Here is a 27,256-nt window from a genome sequence, read left to right as displayed (position 1 = left end):
TTGGAGATGATTTTTTAAACAATAATTTATAACTTCTGCTTTAAGCAAAGATCACTACAAAAAATATATATTTTTGAAATATGATTTAAAAAATCACAGGATCTGACTTATGCTACCAGATTTTATGTTTAGGTTAGATTCCTAAAGAATTTATATAAGGCTGTTTTTATTGTTTTCTCTTCTAGTTTGCTTCTTAAAATATTTTGAAAGATTTTTCTCTGGATACTTGCAAGAAATAAGAATGTAAAATGTCACATCATTCATACATGCAGTGAGGAATAGCAATTAAGTAAATTGAAAATGCATTTTAAAAATTCTAGTCATTTTATAATAATAAATTTATCTCAAATCTTTAACATAATCATTTGAATTCAAAGCATGATCATATATCTTTTTATCAAAACAATTGACATATAATTTTATTAATCAATGTCACTCCAATAAATTCAAAACAAAATTTGGAAAAAGTAATCCCTTAAAAATCAAAGGCAATTTAAAATAAATGAGCCTAACTCTGTACTCAGTTGATAGAATAACCACACAGAGAGAGATTATTCCATGAAATTTTGAAACACAGCAATATGACTCTACATCCATCCCTAGTGGAATATATCCTAAGGACAAAATGAACTGCAAAAATTCTTAAACCCATATTTAATGTTTTTTTTTCATATTTAATGTTTAAATAATAATATTCATGGTGGTATTTGTATGGTTATTCTTCGACTGTTATGTGTACTTTGTGCAATAAAGCAAATGAGTAAAAAAATAATTTCATCTTGCAAATTAATTATTAAATACATCAAGTGGCAAAGTAAAAACCATTTCTTGAGTTGCTATCCATCTTTAAGAGTAACTAGAAAATAAATTCTATCTACCAAAGGACTTTATCCAGAAGTATTTATCTTATAAACTTAGATTACATGCTTTGCATAAAGCACTAATTGGTAGTTTATAACAAAAGCAAATAAGGAAAAGCAAAGCAAAGGCTCACCTCACCAAGAAAGTCATTAGAAGAAAATCTATCATAATCCCAGACTGTCACCTCCAGTGTTTTCTTCTTGAGCTACAATTCAAATCAAAATGTCATTCACATCATTTCTCATCATAAATTTTCATTACACTCATATTATAGACTCATTTATTTTCACTTCCTTAAAAATCTTTTCATTTACATAAAAATACCTGAAATATTATTTAAAATTATGTGGGCTTATACTAAATATTATGTAAAATATCAATGACTTTGTACTCCAACCTAGTATGATATCATGAGACCTCACTATTTTGTAAATTTTATTAATATCCTGTTAATCTACCCCTCATCTTTAAAAGTAGAATTTAAAATCTATAAATATGCTTTAAATACATGGGATATAGGTTTCAAAACTGTCTAGGTTATTTAGACAAAGTATTTGAATCAGAGTTTTTTGATTTTCAGTAAATTTCCAAAAAGCACAATAGTGCTTCTTATTTCTGCAGGTGAATTTAATTTATTTTAAATTCAAAAACCCATATTACAATTTATATCCAGCTTCACCTTCATAGTCAATTTAGAAATCTTCCCGAGGGCAAATAATAAACCTCATTTCAGAATACAACTCATTTGTAAGTTATTGCATATGGATATCTTCTTCCTGTTCTATATGTAGTCTTTCTCTCTGAAATTTAGATTCTAGTATTTCAATAATTTTGTCATTACTATTCACATATTATACTAAATCTGTCACATAGAACATCATCATTGCATACCTGTTCCATGGAGATACTTTTATAAATTACTGTTTGATTCCACTCAGGATTAAGACTTTTCTGAACATACTTAGTCCTTCTCTTGTACTCAGCACTGAATTGGAAGAAAAGAAAGAGTTACCTTGATTATTCACCTTAACTGATGACTTCATAGTCAACCTGAGGGGCATGCAGATATGTTAAGATGATATTTTGTTTTGAATCACTATGCAATCATCTCATCATACTCATGTCTTAAACCTTATTTTAAGGTAAATGCACAATGAATATGTAAAAATATGTTGGTTGCATTTAGGTTTATTTGCCCTAGAGTAGTGTCTAGTTCAGTGATGGCGAACCTATGACACGCGTGTCAGAGATGACACGCGAACTCAATTTTTTAGTTGAAGTTTCTTTGTTAAATGGCATTTAAATATATAAAATAAATATCAAAAATATAAATCTTTGTTTTACTATGGTTGAAAATATCAAAAAATTTCTATATGTGACACGGCACTAGAGTTAAGTTAGGGTTTTTCAAAATGCTGACACACTGAGCTCAAAAGGTTCGCCATCACTGGTCTAGTTTGTCTGCTTTATCTATAATTTAAAGTTTTTAAAGTCAATTTAAATATACATATTTCCTATTTAAATATATATTTCATGTAGATAATATGACTTAAATACATGCATGTACATATAAAATATTAAAAAGTTAGGTAAATTTTAGAGTTGCTTAGGGAATTTCTGAATGGTATATACTAAGAGTGTTGTGGAATTAAAGATAATTACTATAAATATTTACTTTTTCCCAGATACACTCAAATAACTAAAATTGTTTGGGAAAAAATTTAGATGTTCATTTTAATAGAGTATCTTAATCTTAATAATGAGTTGGTTCTCCAATTCTCTCCAGAATCAATGTATTCGTGGCCTTTATGATTAATGGAGGAAAACACACCTCATTTCTGAGCCCCCTCCATCATCCCTGGCTGTCCTGTGTAAATGCCAATGAATTCCTTTGCAGTCTTTTTGCACTTGCATTTCCTGACATGCAGAGATGGCCAGACAAAACTATTCCTTTAGTAACACTTGGGTGTTTTTTTAAAATAATTATCATGTCCTGACCATCTTGAGCATGATCCCAATGGGCTGTGTTGGCACATTACACAATTACAAGTTGAAGATGGCCAGATAAACAGGGGGATTAAATGTGAGCAAAATTCAGGTTGAGAAAATAGTAGAGCTCAATTTCTTTTTTCTTCCATGTTTAGTAAACACACTAAATTCCCTCACGGGAAGATTTCATAATGATATTATATTAGGACAATTAGCTATATCTAATAATCAGAGAAGTTTTCTAATAAGGAGTGAAAATAAAAAGTCAATTTATCAATATGGGACATGGTGTTTATAAAAAAAAACACTAAACCTTCATTCTTGTGAAGTTTTAACTAATTTCATTTTTTCTTGTTTTTTTATTATTGGCCAGTCACAAGATATGCTTTTAAGATAGACAGAAAAATATATTTAAAACATAATCATTCTACCTTAATCCAGCTGAAAACAGTTCTCTGAGTTTCTCTTTTTAATTTTAAATTACTGATAATGAAGAATGGAATATGATGGTTTCTTTGTATTTACCTTTTATAAAATTAACTAAAATTTAAGTTCATCATTTTAAAAATTATTTGGTTTTTCTTTATTGAAAATATATATATATTCCTTTAATGCAAAAGTATATTTTCAATAAATGTATATAATTTTTCCAAAATTACTCTTCTTTCAATTTGGAAGATATACAGAGTACATCCCATTTTATAAGCTATTTTTCTGTGCAATAGTGTGTTTATGGGCCATCCCTTTATTTTCCTCTGTGCTTCCTGAGGTCCAAGACAGTGTCTGTGTTGTCAACTCTAACCCCAGAACCTAGCACAGTACCTGGAGCAGTCTGTGCTAAATATGTATTGGATGCACCCCCTAAAGCAGGGGTGGGCAAACTTTTTGACTCGAGGGCCACAATGGGTTCTTAAACTGGACCGGAGGGCCGGAACAAAAGCATGGATGGAGTGTTTGTGTGAACTAATATAAATTCAAAGTAAACATCATTACATAAAAGGGTACGGTCTTTTTTTTTTTTAGTTTTATTCATTTCAAACGGGCCGGATCCGGCCCGCGGGCCGTAGTTTGCCCACGGCTGCCCTAAAGCATTCTTGTACTTTTTTTTCTTTCACAATTCATTGCAGTGAAATAATTTTTGGCCTTCAAATTGTAAATATATAAAACACCTGGGTCTGCTCTACATGGGACGTGTAGGAAATCGCTCATGCTAACAAGGATGTTTAGAGAAAGTCCAGCCAGGAACTAGGTTTACAGGTATCATGATAGCTAAAATCAGCTTCAGTTATAGCAAACTCTCATTAATGGGAAAACTTACGTACTTTGTCCAAAAGTGTAATGAAAGAAAACCAGGATGAGATCTCTCACATAGCCTTATTTCTATTTCTCAATTATACAGGGACAAGTACTGAGTTCATGGGCTCTTCAGGCTCTTTCTTTGTCTTTCTTTGACCTCATCTTGGCTGACATTTGGGCTTTCTGAGCTTACCAGTATATTGAGCAGAGGGTGGAAAGAGAAAATGAAAGAAGACAAAAAAACTGGACCAGTGAAATGACAAATGTATTACATTTTTTATTATTATTTATTAATCCTCACCCTAGGATATATATTTTTTCCATTGCTATTTTTAGAGAGACAGGTGGGGAGGTAGGGAGAGAGAGAGAGAGAGAGAGAAACATAGGTTTAAGGGGGACACATCTATTGATTGCCTCCCTCACGCTCACTGACCAGTACCGGAGATCAAAACTGCATCCCAGGTACATGCCCTTGACCAGGAATCCAACCCATCACCCCGCAGTGCACCGCCAATGCTCTAACCACTTAGCAACACCAGCCAGGACTTCATTTTATTATTGAAATTGAAGAAAAGAAAGATGTCTGATTTTCTATATAGTATCCTAAAATAATTTGAAATAATTCAGTAGCCTAAGCATTCTGATCTTTTTCTCCCAGAGATAACTGACCAATGGCTACATAACAACAGCTGCCATTTATTGAGAGCTTATTAAGGGCCACCCATGATCACTTTTGGGATATTGCTCCAGGTGTTTTCACAAGAGGCCCGGAGGGGGCTGTTGTAAGTCCTTTGGAGCAGGAAAGGAATCGTTTTAGAAAAACCTCACAACTTGTACTTGGCAGGGCTGAAATCCAAATGCAATGTTTTCAAGGCTTTACTCACTGGCCTCCTCAGCCTAACGTCAGTGTCATTACCTGGCCATTGTAATTCCTTCTCTCATTGCCAGCTCTCAGAGACGATGGGAAAACTGACCTCCAGATGAAATATAGGATAAGAAAGTGATTTCTAGATCTTCTACATTGTAATCAACACAGCCTAGACTATTTCAATCAGTATTTACACTCACAAAACATGTTTTCTTCTAAGGCACTGTCATTCTGACAATGTCCCCCCAGTTTCTCTCGATAAAAGACAGCAAGGTTCTGAATAAAGTGACTGATAATGTCTGTTCTAAAATCACACCATCTCTTGGAAATAAGTAATTTTGCATGTCAGTCTGAGATCTGGATGGAATCCTGAGATGACAGAGCCAGTCCTAAAAAGCAACCTCTCACAGTATCATATTTTACTATTTGCCACAATTATGTAGCTGCAAGGAAACAAAAAGTTTCTGGGCAGTAGAAAGACTTGGTGAATAATCTTATTCTTTAAAATACTTAAATATTTATGCCTTTAAAAATCAGAAACAGCCTCTTTTGGGCACAGCTTGTCAGGATTAGTAAAAATGTCAAATTTTAATGTCACTGACAAAACAAATCCTGTACCATTAATATTCTGGTGGGATTAAAATTCTCATCACCTTATTGCTACAGATGGTACATGATTCTCTTCCCTAACTGAATAACACATTTAATTTATAATGCAATGAGATGTGCCAATGGAAACTTTTGGCTATGTTTCGAGAGATAGCCTTAGCTGACAATGTGATGATGCAACAGTTTCCGACTATTGGCAAACAAAAGATGCTCATATGTTGTTGCTAATGCTCTAGAACAGGCAGTTATGGCATCCTATATTGCACAGCAATCATTTTGTCATGCAGAAGGTATCGGGGCATGGAAATGTTTCCATATCAAGGTTTAAGTGAAGGATAAAGACCAGACAAGTATTGTCTTTAAGATGAGCTATACATCTAGTACTAGACATCCAGATCAGTTAATTCCTTTTAAAAATGACTAGATTTTTAAAGTTTGTAACAGAAGACCTAGGTGAACTTAAGGCATGATTATCACATGGGAGGCTACATGAATTTTAGTGTAAGCATTATGAATAAAAACTTCTGTGCACAGCCATGTAGCTCTGAACCAGGAGGCCACAGTTCAATTCCTGGTCAAAGCACATGCCCGGGTTGTGGGCTCAATCCCCAGTACGGGGCATGCAGGAGGCAGCTGATCAATGATTCTCTCTCATCATTGATGTTTCTAGTTCTCTCTCCTTCTCCCTTTGTCTCTGAAATTAAAAATATATTAAAAACAAACAAAACTTGCGATATGCCTAATTTCACGGTGATATTTCCTTATTCATACTCTTTTATGTTTTAAATATTTTCTAGTTTTCTATGTTCTATTGCATACATCTGCTAAAACTATTTAGCAATGTTTTGGTTGGGACAATTTGCTATTTGTCTAATTCACAGACACCAACATGTAGAAAATAAAAATTACAGCCCAAGTTGAACTGTAGGTGCATGTACAGGAAAAGGCAAAAATAAAATAAAAACTCTAGACAGTACAGCATAGCTTAACACTGAAAGAGAGCCAACTCTACCTTGCATTCTGGACAACCATGACTTGACTGCATTGATTCCAAGAGCAGAAGTGAAGGATACAACAGGAAGTAGGAAAGACAGAAAGAAAAAAGTTAGGAACAGAAGTAAGGAAGAAAACATGAGAATAATAATTAGGGAGCTATACCACAACCTACAAATGACATGAGGCAGAAAATAATCTTTTAACTAAAGTGAAAATAATACCTCACAATTGCAATAGAACCCCGTGGCCTCAGCCACTGTAATAATTAGGAGTAGTTTAATAAAGGACTAGGAATTGAATAGGAGTCGCATATTAGCCGCCTTTGGGCCAAATCCCACCAAGCAGGAATGCTTTGTTTGACAAACTGCATGAGGATGGTTTTAGGTGGGAATCTCACTCTTCATTTCACTATAGTTCCCACCTTACCCTGCTACCCCAGAATGGACTGACATATTTATGTTACCTGCCTGTCCTTTCTGCTTATTCAAGTGTGTAATAGTCTAACTGAAACATAGTCCTGTAATACATAAAAGAAAGGTACTCTAATATTGTTTGAAAGATGATACTCCAGGATGTTATTAAAGATAGAAACTAAAAGACAGTGTTTTATTTTAATTCATTAGCAAATGTTAAATAGAGATATACCAGTGGCAGTGATTTCTTCTTATCCCATTATATTGTGATTAAATAACACTGAAGGTCTAATGACCCAAATCAAAAACAGAATAAAGTTATCAGTTTGTTGTTATACCCATGTTTAAAACATTTAGTCAAATTACAGTTATAACTAATACATAAAGATATAAATGAATTAACATAAAATAAAAAAACCCTTTTCTTGCACTATGTGGCTAGTTAGTGATCTTATAAATTAAGTCAATAAATTAAAACTATTTAATTTATACCAGCAATATGTTTCTAAATAAAATTATTAGGTAGGATAAAATTAAAGGCTGTATACTGAATTTGTTAGAGCACCTGGCATTTTTCAAATTATTTTTTGAATGTTATCTAATTTGATTCCCCTGACAAATGAAAAATTATGGCTCTGCCTACCTTGGCTCTCTCAATATCAATAAGCAAACTAAATCTCAAAGAATTGGTGATCTGCCTGTGGTGATATAATTAACACATAGCAGATTCAGATGCAAGGCATAACTCTAATTTGGATCCTGTTCAAACAAACCAAATACAGTCATAAACATGCTTTTGTATGATTTCAATGCTTTTAAATTGTTGATTTGTTTTATAGTCCAGAACATAGTTTATCTTGGTGAATGTTCGATGTGCACTTGAAAAGAATATGTATTCTGCTATTGATGTGTAAAATGTTCTATAAATATCAATTAGGTCATCAAACCAACTAGGAAAATATCATGAGGCAATTGGGGAAATTAAGGCATTATACATTTTAAAAAATTATTATGGTTATATGTGGTATTATGATTATTTTTGAAATGAGTTACCTTTTAGAAACATATACTGAAATATTTGCAGAAAAAAAGTTATATAGTTGACATCTACTTTAAAATAATCTGTATGGAGGGCGTATATGTGGGCAAAATGAAACAGGACTGGCTAGGAAATAGAAAATTTCCAAGAAAAAGTAATATTTGAATGTCACTTCTCAAATTAAACTAAAAGATAAACAAAATGAACAAAAATAAAACCAGAATTTTCAAGTTACCAATCCAAAATTTTTGTTGATCACTTATGTTTCCATTATGCTAATTTTGTTAATACAAATTGTTCACATAAGGTATGACAATTTGCTGGGTACAAATCACTGTTTTGAAAACATCCTTGAGTATTGATTTATATGTTAGAACATAGCAATTTGTATTTATTATGTGAAAATTAAATATCTCCATAGAGAGTTTGCTTTATATGAACAGTTTATATATCACACAACAGATTCAGAGATAATTTTCATTTATTTATCAAACTAGACATTTCAACTGACTCTTTTTAAAAATTTATTAGTATTTTAAAAACACTGATTTGAAATATGCATATGAATAAGGATGCATCAACAAGTCATTTAATGAACATTTAACATATTAAATAACACACATGTCCTATGAAATAAAGTACTAAGTTATGTGTCCTTGAACATTGGTTTCGTAAATAAATGTGGGAATGTAAGGTCATTTTTAAATCTCCCACAAATAATTTCCTTTAATGATTTCACAGTCAATCTGACTGGTCATAGCAAGAGTGGTTTCCAGAATCTAATCACTGATGTGCTCTCTCTCTGAGGCAGGCTTTATTATGACCAATGGCTCTCCTAGAACCCTTTAAGGCTTAATTATACATTTTAATTCCACCTCATCTGCTACTTATTAATAAATATTTCATCTGGGTAAAACTAAGGAAATGATATTAAACTCTTTGAAATTAGAGACTAGAAGACATTATATCATTATTTTTTAAATCAGGGGATGCATTACTTAGAGAAGAAATTGTTTCTTTACTTACCCTCGCCCTGGAAGAAGATACACTTTAACAAAGGGGTCAGAATAACCATTGTTGTCTCGAGGGACTAAGTTTCTTGCTTGGAGAATGTGTATTATGAGATTGCCAAGATCATAGTTGATTTGAAGCTTAAAGAGACAGAAACATATTTGGTGAATATTATTTTTGTTTTGTTTTAAAAAACATAATTGCATTACCAGTCAATATTTTATGAGTATTTCTTTTTGTTCTCATAAGATGCATCAATCCTCATTTCCATTTTATTTGAAACTGAACAGACCAGTAAATGTCTAATTTAATTGGGAGTTCCCAGGCACATGTTAATTACTAGCAAAAGTGCTATTCATTTTTTTCTGAGGTGAAAGTCCTGGCCTGTTTAAAATTCATTTAGAAGGACAATCATACCGTGAATTCTAGTTGCATTTTTAAATGAAATATCAAATATCTACTTTTAAATGTTGAACGTTCATATATACAATTGGAATTCTGAAATTAAATTAACTAGTTGATACACTTACTAGAAAATGTAATTTGCATTTCACCAAATAATTAGCAGTGGGAGGAATCCTTATTTAAACATAAAGCTATCACTACTGAAATGCAGGAATATTTCAGAAGGTGTAAAATTTACCTCTTCCTATATTACATTATGTGATGTTAAACCTGAAGTTTTTCTTTCTCCTCTGCTGTTTTTCTAGTAGAGTGAGAGGCTAACATAATGAAATCTTGCTCTTCAATTTTAGAAGCTGAAGAGGAAAGAAGAGGCATTGCCTCATAGATGCTTAATAGCTGTTGCAAAATTGTCACTGTATAGTAAAAGATTTATATTTCTAATAAATATTTGAGAAGCCTGCATGATTCAAAATAAGTGAAATAACCCATTTTACTCCTTCGAAATTGAAAGGGTCTTTTGGTATTAGAATAATGTGGGGAGCTGGCACGGCCGTGGCATACTCAGCCCCAGGGCGCCTTATGTGCCATGCCAGCTCAGCCAAGGGTGATCCTGAGCGGGGGGAGAGGGGGGTTGAAAGGATTAAGGAAAGACACACAAGAGAATAATAGCTGGGTCTCCGTGAGACGCTGCCTCCCTGATGAGGAGACAACGACAGCGCCCACAAGCCATGTCTTTATTTTATAGCAGATGCTATGAGGCAAAGTAGGGGCGTGATCACGTTGTTTACAGCATTCCTATGAGTTCCAACCCTACTCAACTACATGCACCTGAACTCTAGCACAAGGCACGTGGGTCTATGTGTTTGGACCATAGGTTCAAGCTTAAACCACAGCCTTTGGCTATAATTGTGCTGGAAGGGCCCTGCCCTTCCAGCTGGGACTTTGCACGTGGCAATGAGAGGACCCTGTCCTTTCATTAGTGGGAGGCTTGAACCTGGCCAAAACACTGTACCGGCGCCCCACAGAATAAGACTTAACTCTGTTTGATGTTCTTAACAATTAACAAAAAGCAAAACATTTGTATTTCAAAGCAGAAAATCCATAAATAAAAATACTAACAAATTTTATACTCATACAAAAAAGATATGTAATAGTTACATTGAAAATGAGATAATTCAGATGAGCCAAACTTTATCTAAAATTCCATAATTAAAATACTTGTTAATTTTTCTAGCATAATTTTGATCTGGTTATCATGTTTTGTGCCAAAAAAGGAATCTTTGATAAGTTTTCTCTATACAGAAAAGCCCAGAATCTGAGCATCATGAAACAAAATACTGTGAAGGAAGAGGAACACTGGGAAGTTTAGAACTGCAGTAACTGTGTGCTACAACGGATACTGAAATATACAATTACTCTGAAATTAATTTCACTGAGAGAACAGCTTCCAAATTTTTAAGAAGTTCTTTCCTATTTTCTCCTTTCTCTGCCAGCCTTAAAGTTTATTTTTAACTGATAAAGCACCCAAACTATTTCTTGTTGTGTTTTTTCCCCCCAAAACCATTTATTGTTGAAATGAAAACTTGCAGGCTTCTTTAAGATAGTGCTTTTCAAAGTTTACTCTGCAGGGCCTTAGAGAACTCTTAGAGTTGCTCACAGGTTACTTCCAGGAGAGAAGGAGATGCCTGTCCCCTGTAATCCTTACCAGAGCTACTCAAGCGCTGGCAGTCATTGTTTGGGTGTCTACGTAAGGTGTTACTTAGAATAAGGTTTTGCTAAAAGAAAAAAAAAGATGAAGCCAATGTTATAAGTGGATTTAAAAAAAGAAAGGGAAAAATATCCCAAGAGTTATGAAGGAATGTTTTTAGTGTAAATTTCTACTATAGAATTAAACACTACTGCTCAAGGGAAAGGAAAAAAAAACACATAAGAACAAACAACAACAACAAAAACAAAAACCACAAAAAATATTGGTCCAGGAGCAAGAAGTATTAAAGAAAAAAAGTGGGGGATGAGGGCATGAGTGAGGGGATGGTGGGGGGGAATGGGGCAATAAGGACACATATGTAATACCTTAATCAATAAAGAAAAACATTATAAAAAATAAAAATAAATTTTAAAAAATGGGAGAGAGAGAGAAAGAAACTGTGAATCAGAAAAGCTAGCTTTTTTTTTCTTTTCTTTTTTTCTGTCTGAAATGAAGGATCAGGGCCTGGCCTAGGAGTGGGAAACAGCTGTGAGTCACCAGACTTAGAGAACATACGTAATCAGGCTTCATCCTGCTGGGTTCTTCTTAGAAAGGTGTCCACCTTCAGCACTTATTTCTCTATTTCCGCAGTCACACTTCACGTTTGTTTTAATCAGTGAGTGCCTAGACAATCACTTAATTTATTACTTTGTATGTCGGCCCCTTTATAATATTTTCTGTTGGCCACTGCTGTATGACCTTTTAATTAGTCTTTTCCTTACTCCGAAATGTTTACTGATCACCCTATTATTTAGTGGCTCACTCCCCCTCAGCTCACATTGAAGGTTCTTTCAAATTTAGTCTTAACTTATCTCTACAGGAACCTTTCACGGCAGCAAAGCCGACCTCTTCATTTCATGCCTCTCTGGCAGCAGAGCCTTTCCTCGTACCTTCTCTTCTTCCAGGAACACACTCCCCTCTCTCCCTGCTTATCCTCAAATCAGGTCAAATCTCTGTTATCCTTCGTGAAGTCTTTCATGCACATTTCCTCCAGAACGTGTTGGAGTTGCACTAAGACTCACTGTTCTCATTCCTTTATCGGGAACTTACTATCTTCAAAGTTATTATTTTATATTGTGTTAATTTTTTCTATGGGACATTTCTTATCTACTTGAAATTACATTTTGGTATCATCTAAATCACAATTTTCTACCACTTTTACTATGACTCACAGTAGGAAAGACATGTTACAATGTATTACACTAATACAGAAACACACATAGAACTAAAAAGAGTGATTAACACTACTTTTTCCCCCCCTATTTTCCTGGTCAAAATCCACTAAAATGACTTAAACAATTTCCAATTAGTCCAGAACCCTTCCCCCCACCCCCTGCCCAGTAAGAAAGACACAGCTCTATAAGAATTGTTTAGCAATTTTTTAACAATTGTTAACCAGAGGAAGAAATGAGGACAGCATTCAACTCATGAAACTCTTGAAGAAGAAACTTTAAAGTCTAGGAGAATCTGTCATGTTGGAAATACATTTAAGAAATATAAAGTAACTGAGACGTAAAATGTATTAATACTACTAAGGTTTCAGGCATGTTTCAAGGCATCTAATTCCATAGATATAATTAGATTTCATAAAACATATATTTGTATTAAAATACTATTCTTTGCAGTTGTAGTTTTTCCCTTTATAGATCTATATGTTATAAAACAGAAAAGGTTCTAACAGTGTTTACAACTTCAACAGACCAGGGGGTGGAAATAATCAGAAAAGATTGCAAAATGATGATTTAAAAAAAAATGTTCATACCTGAATTTCCCCCGTAATTGGATGAGAGACAACCTTTGTTGCATCAGTAGGCTGCAATATTAAAAACATACATTATAATAGATAAACCCTTCATAGAATTTACTGTTTCAACTTCCTCCTGAAATTAATTTCTATTTGGCCAGAGCACACTGCCTGGAAAATATATTTCACCCATTTGTCTGCTTCAGATTATGCTGTCTGCTTATACTTCTCAATACATGTTTAATTTTATAGCCACATGAATCTGCTTTTCATTTTATTAAGCCTGTTTTGAAGCTATAATTTTATACCTGCAGTAATGTATTTTCAATTACTTAAGGAAATGAACGCTTTGGTTCAATGTACTCTATTTAAATATTCATAGGATTTAAAGATCTATAGAGGAATAATTTTTTTTATACACCAGCTGCCTAGGAGACAGAAGTTATGAAAATCCATGCTTATACTCCTTTGTTGGGTATTCCTGTTCTCTTCTAGACTGAGGTACCAGGCAATCACTTTCTAAGATCTCACACTCGATTATAATTCCATCCCATTCTATTTAAGTTCTTATTTCCTTAATAAGTCCCTATATTAGTTGAGCCTTAAAAACAGGAATATGATCTAGTAAACTGATTCACACTGCTGAAAAAATGACTGACTGCTGATTTGTTACATTTCCTTGAAATATTTGTAGAAAATGAGAGATGATAAACCTGACCCCAGATCTTACAGAATTTCAGGCAATGTGGAATGTGGCATCAATTTAGGGAGACATTTCCCAAAATGGAGGCCAGCTTACCACTCTACAAAGAAGGCCCTAGTCTCCCTACATGTTATATATTGGCCTTGTTTTAATAATTAACTGGAAAAGGAAAGATCCTTAATATTTAGGTGTATATACTTGTTCTGTCACCTTTTGCTTTAAATTTTTATCCTAGAAATGAGAGCAATATTCCAGGTCTTGTTCTGTGAAATATTTACAGAAAAAAAACCTAATATAATCATTGGCAAAGTTATGGAATATGTGTTAAATTTTCTACGCCATGTATCCTTTATTCGTTCAACTCGTTTATACGAACAGTCATTTACTAGCACCGAAACTAAGCTCTGGTTACAAAGGATAAAATGTCAGTTAGTGAACAATTATATTTACTTAAAATTATTTTACTATTAAAATTCAAGGAAAGAAAACTGAATCTAGAAAAAGAAGGACCACACAAGTTCCTGAAACTACACCTCAATTAAAGACACGAGCTTTCTAAAACCAGATACCCTTGCATTTCAATTAGGAAAGTTGGGGAATAACTGAGATAAAAAGTCAAAAGTGAGACAAAAGAAAAAGGAAAGTGTGATTATTGGTAACCTATTTTTTTTTTAAACAGTCATAGCTTATTTGACAAGAGCACACAAACCTAACTAGATTCAACATAGAGAATAAACTTACGGGTCATTTTTAGTTGTTCGGGATATGACAGAGAACGCATAAGAATGCAGAAATGGAAAACTGGTTTGTTTGGGTTATTTTTGCTCCAGTAGATAATCAGGAAATGAGAAAACATAAGAACATCTTAGAAAATGATATTGTTTTTCCCATCTGCTAGTCTAAATAAGGAGGAACTAGAAAGTAACTCAAAGGTCACATGGCGCACTTCTCACCTTGCTGCTGCTGTGTTTCTTTTTGCTCACCGAGGGGGACCCTGGTTGCCCGGGGCTTGGGACAGAACTGGATCCTGCTGATGTAGGGCCTGAATGAGCGTGAGATCCTTTTTCCACAACAGAGGACATAACCAGTGGTGACTGCTGTAGCGAAACCTTCTGGAGCTCTGCAGCCAATTGCTTAGGATCAACCCCTGGGGACTTTGCTTTATCCACTACAACAAAATAAAATGGCTTTATAGGTTCCTGGATTTCACAGGTACTTAACACCATGGAACTGATTTGAATTCTAGATTACAAAGTCAAAATATTACTTATACAACCACCTACATTTTAAAAAATAAATAAAAAATACATAAATAATTGTACCTTTATGTATCTATTTCTAAGAAGTCTAGAAGGATCACATAAGAGTAAAAGAATTCTGAGTTACAGAGGGAAATTGAGCTTCCTATTCCATCTTCAGAAAATGTTTTTAATGTTTTACATAGAAAATTGTACGAAGATAAAATATTCCATTTTATTCACTGGAATTTAATCTGTATGACTAGCTACTTTTCCTTCTTTAAATGTTAACTATAACTTTCTCTAAGGGGGAAATTTCAAAGAGTATATTTACATTTCCAGGTTTATTATTGTTTCAAGAGGCCCTGGTCTCTTTATTTAGTGTAATAACCCAGATTCAGAATGCATAGGAAGTGCTCAATATATCACTGTTAAACAAAGGGATAAGTGATATTTTTAATCTTACATTTGATCTAAATGTAAAAATGTGAAATCACACAGCAAGAATTTCATATACATTTCTTTAATGGGTTTAACATGCAAATGTGTGTTTCCCTGGAATGCTAAAAATGTAGCTACAATGCTTTTGATTTTCTTTACCATTACATAAATATATAAACATCCATCAGTCTATCGCTTTATTTTTATCTATATCTATGTTTATGTCTGTATCTTTATCTACAGCTACATCTGTCTCAATAATTGTAGATTGTTCCCAACTTATGATAGTTTGACTTAACGATTTTCAACTTTACAATGGTGCAAAAGTGATACACATAACAAGTTACATGAGCTACTCAACAACTTATAATAAATAGGCATTATTTTAGATAATTTTGCTCAATTGTAGGCTAATGTAAGTGTTCTGAGCACATTTAAGGTAGGCTGGTCTAAGCTGTGATGTTTGAGAAGTTAGGTGTATTGAATGCATTTTTGACTTAAGGATATTTCCAACTTATGATGGGCTTATTGGAGCAAAACCCCATTGTAAATGGAGGAGCAGCTGTACTTCCCCGTCTACTTTTTTACTCACAGTTGAAAGCAGATTGCTTTCACCTACCAGATTTTGGTGGTTCATGAAGTTCCAGGTGCTGGGGATTTTCAGAATCTGAGAGCATATTGAGGTCCCTAAAAATTAAAACAAAAAAATTAAGAAAGAATTTGAGGAAGCTTGACACAAAAGGCCCTTTTCCCCAACTACCCTGAATATTTTTTTTAGTAGGTAAATGAGAAGTGGTTAATGATATAAAGCAATTTCAAAGCATGCTCACCCTTCTGACCAAATATATATTGGCAATGCTGTTAAACGTCAGCTGATAAAAATGGTTATTTAAGGTGAAATCTTTATGGATTAAATGTAAGTTTATTTTGAAATACTATACACATCCATGAAATCTAAATGGGTTTACGTTTTCATTTATATGAAGCGTGTTTCAATAAAAGGATGAAAGGGGAGAGCTATTGACATTAGTCAGAGACAAAATTATCTGAATTCTTTCTGTGCTTTTAACTTTGATTCTGAACACAAGAAATCTATAAAACTTGCATTCTTTTTATTTTCTAATTACAGAAAATCTTGCTGACTGGCAAAGGTTCCACCTTAACAATTTTAAATTAAAAGAGCCATGAATAGCCAAAAAAATGGAAACAAAAAGATGGGGAAAAACTCACAGTCTTACACATATTTCTGCTTCCCCACTTTGCTGACTAATGATACTCTGCACTTCTTCATATGTTTTAGAAGTTAAAGGAATTCCATTCCATTCCAAAACTTGCATCCCTAAAAAGACAAATTCAAGTATAATGTGAAAATTTTGTGCTATTTCTAGTCCGGGTCCATAGGGCATAGAAGACACTGCTATGCATTTGCAAACCAACTCAGCACACTATTTCAGAGAACATCAGTTCAAAGTTCTCTGGAACCACATGTACTTTGGTTTCATCAACTTACCTGAACACATGAAATGTATCTAACACAACATGCAAAATGTTGCTTTTGGAAATCTATTAAATGCTGTCAAACACATGCATTTTGCTCACACTGCTATAAAGAAAACATTACTGAATGTATATTGCTTAGACCAATTTTGTACAACCACCAATATAATCATTTCATGGGGAACAAGCAACTAGAAAAGTATCAAGTTCCATATTCTATCGTGGAATGGGAGTGGCAGAAAAAAGCCATTAGGATTTTGCTGTGAAGCTCCCCTTAAGGAACTGCTATACCTTCAACTTGGCTCAGATAAACTGATTTCCATGTTGTGTCTTTTCTTCATTACCTGCGAGATATTGCTGAGTAGAAGCAGCAGAAATGCTAGAGAGAGCAACTTCATGTGTGTGTATTGCCTGTGCAGTAAGTAGTACAAGGCCTTGTGCTCAGGAGGTCCTATGCTTGGTTTCATTAAGCTTTGCCATTTTGAAATTCTTAATAATGTTAATGTCTGAACAAAGAGCTCTACATTTTCATTTTGCACTGGGTCCTGTAAATTTAGTTACCTAAAAATATAACTTTCATATAAAAAAGTAGTACTATATAATAATTCAACATCTTACATTTAATCCTTTGGTCCATTTATTATGAGCTGTCAAAATAATCTAGGGACAAATATTTGGCACAAATCAGATGGTCCTAATCTGTGGCTATGTGAGCTGGATATAAATTAGATAAAACTATCCAAAGTTATAGTGCCTACATATTTATGAATGCTACCAGCTTTACCTGAGAAAAATGTATGTATGTCATACTAGGCTATAATTAAATAAAAATAAATACTTGTCGACAAATTACATTTTCAATGTGCTTCACAGATACCTGTGTGAAACTACCTATTGCTCAACATTGATTTCAATGGGAAATGCTAAACATGGCACGATTGAGTCTTTAACATTTTAATGATTTTGATATACATTGACAAGCATATTACCAGTAGCAAGCAAGGGAAAAGCTTTTAGTGAAGTGGCAAAAGAAGTCCATAAAAATGTCCACAATTACACAAACAAAAACGACTTTTCCATAACTTACTCCAAGAAAACTTTATCTTCAGATGGGCCTTACGTTTATTTCAATAATCCCAGGCTGTTGTACATATAAAATGAGAAAATAACATAAAAGACAGTGGTGACACCACTAAAGAAAAATTTAGTACTGAAAGAGGAAAAACACACTTTTTTCTGTTAGTCAGGAGTAAGAGTTATTTATGACAGATGATTTTGAATGGAAACAAATTAATGGTGTTGTAATCCAGAAATTGCATTGTCACTTTTCTGCAGAGCATAGTCTATGAAAAGAAATAGCCACATAATCTTGATGCTACTTCTGTTGGATTTACCTGTTTATTTTTCACATCTCAAAAAATAACAGTGCAAATTTCCAAAACATAATTATCCAGTGAAATGAAAAATGCTTCTAGTCATAAAAAACTGTTTAGAATCATTAATAACATTGCTGGAAAAAATATACAGAAAACTAGGGTCTGGCCTAGATATTTATCTGAGATCATGAACTATATAATATGCTCTGCTAAACTTTTCCATTCACTCAGTTTCCCACCAGAGTTGGTGCAATACTATAGTTCAAAAGATTTTTCCAGTTATTTTATCCTTATTCTTGGTTCCAAAGGTGAGTATCAGATAATACAGAGAACGCGACTACTTGAACAGTCTTTTACTTAACACTTCCCCTTTGCATTGCCTTTCCAACTTCCTACGAATCCTACAAAAACCACACTACAATAACCAAGTGAATATACAAATAACTCCTTATCAATTCATTAGATGGTTTTAACAGTTTGAGAATTAAGTATCATGTGACATCAAATACAGTAATTTTGAAAAATGTTAATTGTAAAATTCTATTGTAAAATGCATGCAAGAATTTGTTGAAAATTATTATACTACATGGAAATACAGTTCACTAAAATAGTCTTTTACCATTTAATTGATTTGAATGTAAGCATATTCAAACTTCAGATAACTTTTTACTCTGACTTTGAGAAATAATTACTGGAAGATAGTGTACACATAAATGGTTAAACCTATTACTTATCATTATTAGCAAATAATTACATTTTATAGTATTTAAAATTTATCAACATATATGTTAGCCAATTGTTCAAGTTTGAGAGTGTTCAGATGATTCTTCAATTATATTCCTAGAAAGTACCTATTCTAATAGTTTCTATTAGAAAAACTAACATAACCTAAATTTTGCTGAATGTGCAACAGTGATGATAGGACTTGGTGTTCAAAATCTTATATTTAAAAGGTTATCAAAATTTAAAAGTATAATAATAGGCTAATTTTCAAATTTAAAAAATCAATCAACATAAAAGATTCTCAAATGTGTTTTCATATTTTATGGGATTACTTAATTTTATATGTTCCTCAAACTGCCAAATCTATTCTTATCTTTATAACACAAAATTTCATGTATTTCTTTGTCCATATTTAATATTTTCCATTACTGCAAAAACATCTATATATTAAAATTATTGAGTTAACAGTCAAACTTTTATAGGTTATGTACATCCACTCATATATCACACAAAAGATCAAGACCTTTATTTACTTATTTCAAAGATATTTTTTCAGTTCCTCATATGTGGCAGGTGATACACAATTCATCACCTTTGTAATGATCAGCATCTTTATGCTGTTATGTGCTAATATTTTATGCTGTCATATAAAGTAATAAAATACATTCATTCCAGTGGAAAAAAACAGAAATATCTCAGCAATTAGTAAAATAAAGATGATTTACAGGAAATTCAAAAGTGTTATAAATATATGAAGAAAAGCCCATACTCATTAGTGATTAGAAAGTACAAATTAAAGCAAGAATGATATGTTACTAGTACTTAACTATCATCATTCAAAAAGATCAAAAGCCAGAAAATACCATGTGTGGGATTATGGGACTTTACTTCAAGGGAAATTATACTTGCTAGATGGTTTTTCAGCTTTATCCCCACTCTAAGATGTGAAAAGAATATATCAACATGAAAAATAAAACAACTGCTTATGTACAATTTACAAACATGTAATTATTTTGATGGAGATGCAGATAAGTGCAACCACTCTGGAGGGCAATGTGGCAGAACATTGTTAAATTAAGCTCATGTACACCCTATGACCGGGAAATCTTCTTGAGTATCTATTTGTGAGAGGTGCAAGTTTCAGGAGAAATGGACAATGACAGGCAGAAAATGCTCACAATGAAAACACTCCACAGCGTTTGCAGGAAACAGACATATAGGTGTTGAGGTCAAAAGGTGAAACCATCTTGAAATCATTTGCCAAGTAAAGACAAGTGAGAAACAGGATCTGATCTATAGGGCAATGACATTTATATACATAAAATAATGACACAAGTTAACATTACACATTTTACAAATAAATACATCACATAAATTATAATAGCTACTTATGGTGAAAAAAAGGGAATTGGAAAATAAAATGAGATAAAAAAGGAATGAGTTAATAAATGACTGAATAAGCAACAAAAAAACCACACACACACACACACACACACACACAGGAGGAGACCTTACATGAACCAATGTGCTATAAAATAAGAATCTGATGCAGCTGGGGTAAAAACAAAAAACAAACAATTAATACTTTTTCTCCACTGATATTATTAACCATGACTATAGATTAATGTACTAAATTTGGACATTCACTCTCAAGAGCCCTTTATAAACTAGCAGCAGCAGCAAAATTTCAGCTGAACTGGTCATTGCCCTGACTTTCTAAATAGCGAGCAAATCTTGCAAATGAGTTTCAGGAGTCCAATATGTTGTCCACATCTGTTACGTTAATTACTCATTCATTTTCAAGTTATGTAGTGTTAATATAAGAGAAATATATACTAGTACATGGATGGATTTTATTATATTTTATTTTTTTAATATATTTTTTATTGATTTCAGAGAGGAAGAGAGAGGGAGGGAGAGATAGAAACATCAATGGTGAAAGAGAATCATTGATCTGCTGCTCCTGCAAACTCCACACTGGGGATCCAGCCTGCAACCCGGGTATGTGCCCATACCAGGAATCGAACTATAACTTCCTGGTTCAAAGGTCAGTGTTCAACTGCTGAGCCAAACCAGTTGGGCTTCATTTTTTTAATTACATTTTCTATATTTTACAGTTTTAAGCTATTATACATGAACATGAAAGAAAGGAAACAAGGAAAGATGGGTAGAAGAAAGGAAAGAATGAAGGGGAAAAAGTATAGAAGGAGGAAATCTTCGATAACGAAAAAAATAATATGGTAAGACATATACTAGATGCCCAGTGCATGACATTTGTGCACAGTGGGGGGGGTGTCCTGGGGATCCAGCCTGCAACCCGGGTATGTGCCCATACTGGGAATCGAACTGTAACCTCCTCGTTCAAAGGTCAGTGTTCAACTGCAGAGCCAAACCAGTTGGGCTTTATTATTTTTTAAATTACATTTTCTATATTTTACATTTTTAACCTATTATACATTAACATGAAAGAAAGGAAACAAGGAAAGATGGGTAGAAGAAAGGAAAGAATGAAGGGGGAAAAGTATAGAAGGAGGAAATCTTCGATAAAGAAAAAAATAATATGAAAAGACATATACTAGATGCCCGGTGCATGGTGGGGGGGTGTCCCTCAGCCCAGCCTGAATCCTCTCCAATCTGGGACCCCTCTCACAATCCAGGACTGCTGGCTCCCAACTGCTCGCCTGCCTGCCAGTCTTATTGCCCTTAACTGCTTTTGCCTGCCAGCCTGATCACCCTCTAACCACTCCCCTGCCAGCCTGATCGCCGCCTAACTGCTCCCCTGCTGGCCTGATTGCCCCTAACTGCTCTCCCCTGCAGGCCTGGTCCCCCTCAACTGCCCTCCCCTGCCGGCCATCTTGAGGCGGCTAATATGGGGGCAGCCATCTTGTGTACTGGAGTGATGGTCAATTTGCATATTACTCTTTTATTAGATAGGATATTTTCTGAGAGAACTTATGTATATGTATAAAATCTTAAGGTTTGAAACTATCTTGTTGAAAAGTGAATCTCATAACATTGCCATTTTTGTCATTGTCGTTATTTATTATTGCTATAATTTTTACTCTTGGAACCCATAGTTCAAACAAAACTTAAAACAGCGCCTCAGTATTCAAAATGTACAAAAATGGAGCTACTTTCATTGAAGCAAGTTCCCTGTACCTGCTATTCTCCTCATTCTCCAGTTCTCACTCTATACAGACCCTTAGCTATTTGATAATAGAATTAAACTCATTAGACATTTATAAAAATGTATTTTTATTGATTTCAGAGAAGGGAAAGGGAGAGAAAGCTTGAAACATTAATGATGAGAGAGAATCATTGATTGGCTGCCTCTTGCACACCCTCTACTAGGGATCAGGTCAGCAACCCAGGCATGTGCCCTGACCAGTATAGAATCACCACCTCTTCGTTCATAGGTCAATATTCAACTTCTGAGCCACACCGGCTGGGCTCATTAGACTTTTTAATGTAAATGTTATAAATTTATATTCTTCCAAATTTCATTACTATTAAGTACACACATGTGGAAGATTTGGGGTAGTTTTCTACTTTTTTGCTTTAAGCTACTGTATATTTTATATTGAGTAGACATGTGCCCAAAATAAATAAAAAAGATTGTTAAGCAAAAGTATATGCTATGATAATATACTCCATTTTCATTCTTGGGCAGACTAATGAAAAGAGTTCTTTAGAGAAATACTCTGGCCACTGTGCTCAGTGGTTAGAGTGTTGGCCTATGAACTGAAGGGGCTCAGGTTGGATACCCGGTCAAAGGCTCATACCTGGATTGCAGATTGATCCCTAGCCCCAGTTGGGGCACATGTGGGAGGCAACCAATCAATGTGTCTCTCTCACATTGATGTTTCTCTCTCTCTTTTTCTCCCCCTCCCACTAAAAAAAATAAACAAATGGAAAAATATATCCTGAGGTGAGGACTAACCACAAAAAAAAAGAGTTCTTTAGAGAAATGTTATAGAGCTTGGGTATATTTTTAAATAGTTCAGAATTATTGAAGTTAAGTTCTATATTGACTATCATTAATTTAGGGTGTGATTTTGAGCAATTTATTTTCCATGTTTCTTCTTTCACTCACACTTTTTGTAAAGAACAAGTCATTAAAATCAGCAAAAGATGGCTTACATATATAATTCTCAGGTAAATTAATTTGCATATTTTAAAGTTCTCAAGATCCATCTATGTTGTCACAAATGGTAGTATTTGATCTTTTCTTATGGCTGAGTAGTATTCTATAGTATATATGTACTACCTCTTCTTTATCCAATCTTCTATAGAGGACACTTTGGCTGTTTCTATGTCTTGCCCACCATGAATAACTATGCTAAGCAAAATAAGTCAGTCAGAAAAAGCTAAGAGCCATTGATTTCACTCATATGTGGGATATAAAACTGAAACTCATAGACACAGACAACAATATGGTGGTTACCAGAGGCAAGAGGGTTGAGGGGGGAGTAAAGGGTAAGCGGGCCAAATACATCAATATGGTGGTTACCAGAGGCAAGAGGGTTGAGGGGGAGTAAAGGGTAAGCGGGCCAAATACATGATGACAGAAGATGATTTGATTTTGGGTGGTCAAATCATCTGCAATATACAGATTATGTATCATAGAAATGTACACTTAAAACCTATAGATTATTAACCAATATCACCCAATAAATTCAATAAAAAAGAAAATAAAAAATTTTCACATTTTCAATATGTCAAATCATCTGCAATATACAGATTATGTATCATAGACATGTACACTTAAAACCTATATGATTATTAACCAATGTCACCCAATAAATTCAGTAAAAAAGAAAATAAAAAATTCTCATATTTTCAATAGAAAATTATTTAAGATAAATCAAAGACTAAGAATTGTGCTTATCCATACTTCTTTTTTAAGTCTGAGTACATTGAAAATATTTGGAATCAATGACTTTTACACTTGTAGATCTAGAACAGATTTAGCTTCAATAATAAAAAAATAATTGTAAAGAAAATCAATTATCACATATCTTGCAGTATTAATGGTCAATAAAAAGGTCTTCAACATAGAAAGCATACATAAATTAAATTATATAATGTTTTAAAAGCACTTCACAACTATTTTATAAACTTGTTATAAATCAGGCAAGATCCTTGTAGATGTTCTCCTTTTAGTGTTTTATATAATATATTAGAAAAAATGAAACATGAGGTAACATGACTTTTTTAACTTCAAAAAGTTACTTAATGGTATTACAAGAAATATGAACTCCATCTAACTGTTTCTAAGGCCAAAGCTAGTATCAGTTAAAAGGGAAACTCATTCAACTAATTAATATACATGCCAGACCACCTGAATATAAAGTGTTCAAATATGTAAAATATAGCACAATGAACACATATATTATTTATAATGTCATTTTAATTACAATAAAGATAATTTATAAATTGTATACATGATCTATATGACAATATTATTTGAAGACTCAGGCTTGTAATAATTGAAGATATTATTGAATAAATAAAAAGTTGTTGTGGATAAATCATTTTGTGGTGGGTAAATAACAATAATTATGAATGAAATAAAAGCTGATTAGCTTTCTCATCTATTTTCTCTACTCCACTCCCAGAAAAAAGTCAGTATCACATTTCTACATGCATGTTGATGAGAAATTAAGCAGGGCCATACTGGAACACAAAATAATGTAGGAAGGGTTACTCAGTGTTACAAATGATCAGGGAAATGCAAATCAAAACCACAATGATTTATCATTTCACATCTATTAGGATGACTATTGTCAAAAACACAAAATTTAATAATTGGTGAGGAGATGCAGAAATTGGAACTCTTGTACTCTGTTAAATGCAATATGGTGCAGCCACTATAGAACATAGTATGAAGTTTCCTAAAAATTAAAAATAGAAATACCATATGATCAAGCAATTCCATTTTTGGGTATTTATCTCTCCCCAAAATTGAAATCAGGAACTTGAAGATAGTCTCACTCCCATGTTCATTGCAGTGCTATACAAACAGCCAAACTGTGGAAATAAACTGAATATTCATTGACACATGAATAGATAAAGCAAATGTAGTTTGTGCATACAATAAAATATTATTCAGCTTTTAAAAAGGAGGAAATCTTTTAAATCTTCACATGAATGAACCTTGAAGACATTATGCTAAGTGAAATAATCCAGTCAGAGAAGGACAGATACTCCATGATTCCATTCATATGAGGTATCTAAAATAGTCAAACTCAGAAGCAAAGAATAGAAGGTAGTTGCCAGGGATGTGTAAGGGGGAGATAGTTTCTAATTAATTTATACAAAATCTCAGTTTTGCGAGACAAATTAATTTTAGATAAACAACTTTGTGTCTGTAGATAACATGGCATTGTACATTTAAAATCTGTCAAGATTTGTAGAGCTCATGTTAAGAGTATTAATTAAAATGAAGAAACAAAAGAAAAGAATGTAGGATGAATGAAAGGAATAGGAGGTAGAGAGTTAGTTTTAGGGATCCACCCTCAGCCCCCCAGCCGCCCAGGGCCGGCCCTAGGCGCAGGCAAGCCTCGGATGTAAGGTGCCCAGCCGATGCCCGAGGCTCAGGCAAGCCTCTGATGGTGGCTGCCCAGCTGCCAAGGGCTGCCCAAGGCTCAGGTAACCAGGATCAGCCGAGGCATGCGCTGCTGTCAGTAGCAGCAGCAGAGGTGTGATGGAGGCATCGCCTTCCCCTGATGGCTGGGTCGCCTCCTGCCCCTGAGGGCTCCTGGACTGTGAGCAGGCCAACCTGAGGGACACCCCCTCCAGTGCATGAATTTTCATGCACTGGGCCTCTAGTGGAAATATAATTAGCCATATTTGTGGTTGAACTTGAGAAATATTATCATGGTAGGATTCTGTTTGTAATCACTATAACCATTAAAATAATCTTGTATTACACTCCAAAAATTTCTGAGAGGATTGGAATAGATGTCAAAGTCACTCCTTGGCTATCATTTATGATGTTTAGAATTAGATATGTTATTTGAAACAGACTAAAACATAATGTGCTGAATGAGACAGGAGAACGGGTATGGGTAGATCAGTAAAATTTTATTGATCCCAAGAAAATAATATAACTAAATTTTCTAATGATAGGTATGTAATCATCTAATCCAAAGTAGATTACAGTTCATAGATTTATAAACTTTTCTTAGTTTAATTTCCCACTCCATTTTTTTAAACTACTCAGAATGGCCCTAGCCAGTTTGGCTCAGTGGATACAGCATTGGCCTATAGACCAAAGGGTTCCAGGTTCCATTTCGGTCAAGAGCACATGCTTCAGTTGCAGGCTCCTCCATGGCCCCGGGCCCTGGTCGGGGGCGTACAGGAGGCAACCAGTCGATGTGTTTCTATCACATTGATATTTCTCTCTGTCTTTCCCCTCTCTAAAAATCAATGGAAAAACATCCGTAGGTGAGGCTTAAAAAACAAAACAAAAATCTCAGAATGAATTTTTTTGACTTTTTAATTAAATGACATTAACAGATTAATACCATCAAATCTGAAGAATACCATGAGCAACTAACAGTAACAGAATAATCCAAAAATACTCTCATGATTAGAAAGAGATTCGCAGTTAATTGAATGGACATTGGAAGCTAGGATAAATGACACAACTGTGTATGAGAAATGCTTAACTACTGCCTACTCTGCTTTAAGTATCCCTAGTGAATCATTAAGGCCTTTACCTTTATGTTCTTAACCTTTTTTTATATTCATGCATTCTGTACTGATCCATTTTTAATGTTATTTAAATGGATCCTACTACAAAAAAAATACATTTTAACCTAAAATATCATCACTTTATACTAGGAAAATTGTTTCCTAATAAGTGCCAGTGCTACCTGAACTAATGGCAAAATCATCATCATTTCCATTGAGCACATATATAAGGACAATATAAATTCCATTTTATTAGATTACCTGACAGATAAAATATGTAGAACTTTGCCTTGATTATTGAGGTGTAACTTTAAATCATGTATACTAGTAAAATCAGACAAAAAAATAAATTATATTTCCGAAACAGTTATAAAATCTCCCAAAATTTAAGAACAAAAGTAAAATTCAAATACACTTATCTATAATATAAGAAAATAAAATATTTATTTTGACAAAGAAGGGGGAATTATTTTTATCATAACTCAAGAGGTTATCACTGAAAATATACAACTTGGTCATTGTGAATATAAAGTTTTTATACTTTGTTTATTTTTGATTCAAAGATACTATATAATTATTATAATAGAGGCCTGGTGCATGAA

At 33.7% G+C, this 27,256-nt stretch overlaps 1 protein-coding gene across 1 annotated transcript in view; it reads right to left on the bottom strand.

Moving 5' to 3' along the window:
* Window positions 1–27,256, bottom strand: part of PCLO (piccolo presynaptic cytomatrix protein) — a gene marked incomplete at its 5' end in the record, with an annotated part of 285,887 nt that overhangs the window by 58,003 nt on the left and 200,628 nt on the right. Inside the window, 8 exons of the mRNA XM_014528177.1 lie at window positions 995–1,066; window positions 1,753–1,846; window positions 6,636–6,662; window positions 9,098–9,222; window positions 12,997–13,047; window positions 14,635–14,849; window positions 15,980–16,047; window positions 16,591–16,699. Coding sequence (XP_014383663.1) covers window positions 995–1,066; window positions 1,753–1,846; window positions 6,636–6,662; window positions 9,098–9,222; window positions 12,997–13,047; window positions 14,635–14,849; window positions 15,980–16,047; window positions 16,591–16,699 — 761 coding nt within the window. The remainder of the gene's footprint in view (window positions 1–994; window positions 1,067–1,752; window positions 1,847–6,635; window positions 6,663–9,097; window positions 9,223–12,996; window positions 13,048–14,634; window positions 14,850–15,979; window positions 16,048–16,590; window positions 16,700–27,256) is intronic.

Source organism: Myotis brandtii, unplaced genomic scaffold (genome assembly GCF_000412655.1).
Source record: "Myotis brandtii unplaced genomic scaffold, ASM41265v1 scaffold621, whole genome shotgun sequence".
In the NCBI taxonomy this organism is placed as follows: Eukaryota; Metazoa; Chordata; class Mammalia; order Chiroptera; family Vespertilionidae; genus Myotis; species Myotis brandtii.
This window is presented reverse-complemented; position numbering and strand designations above follow the sequence as displayed.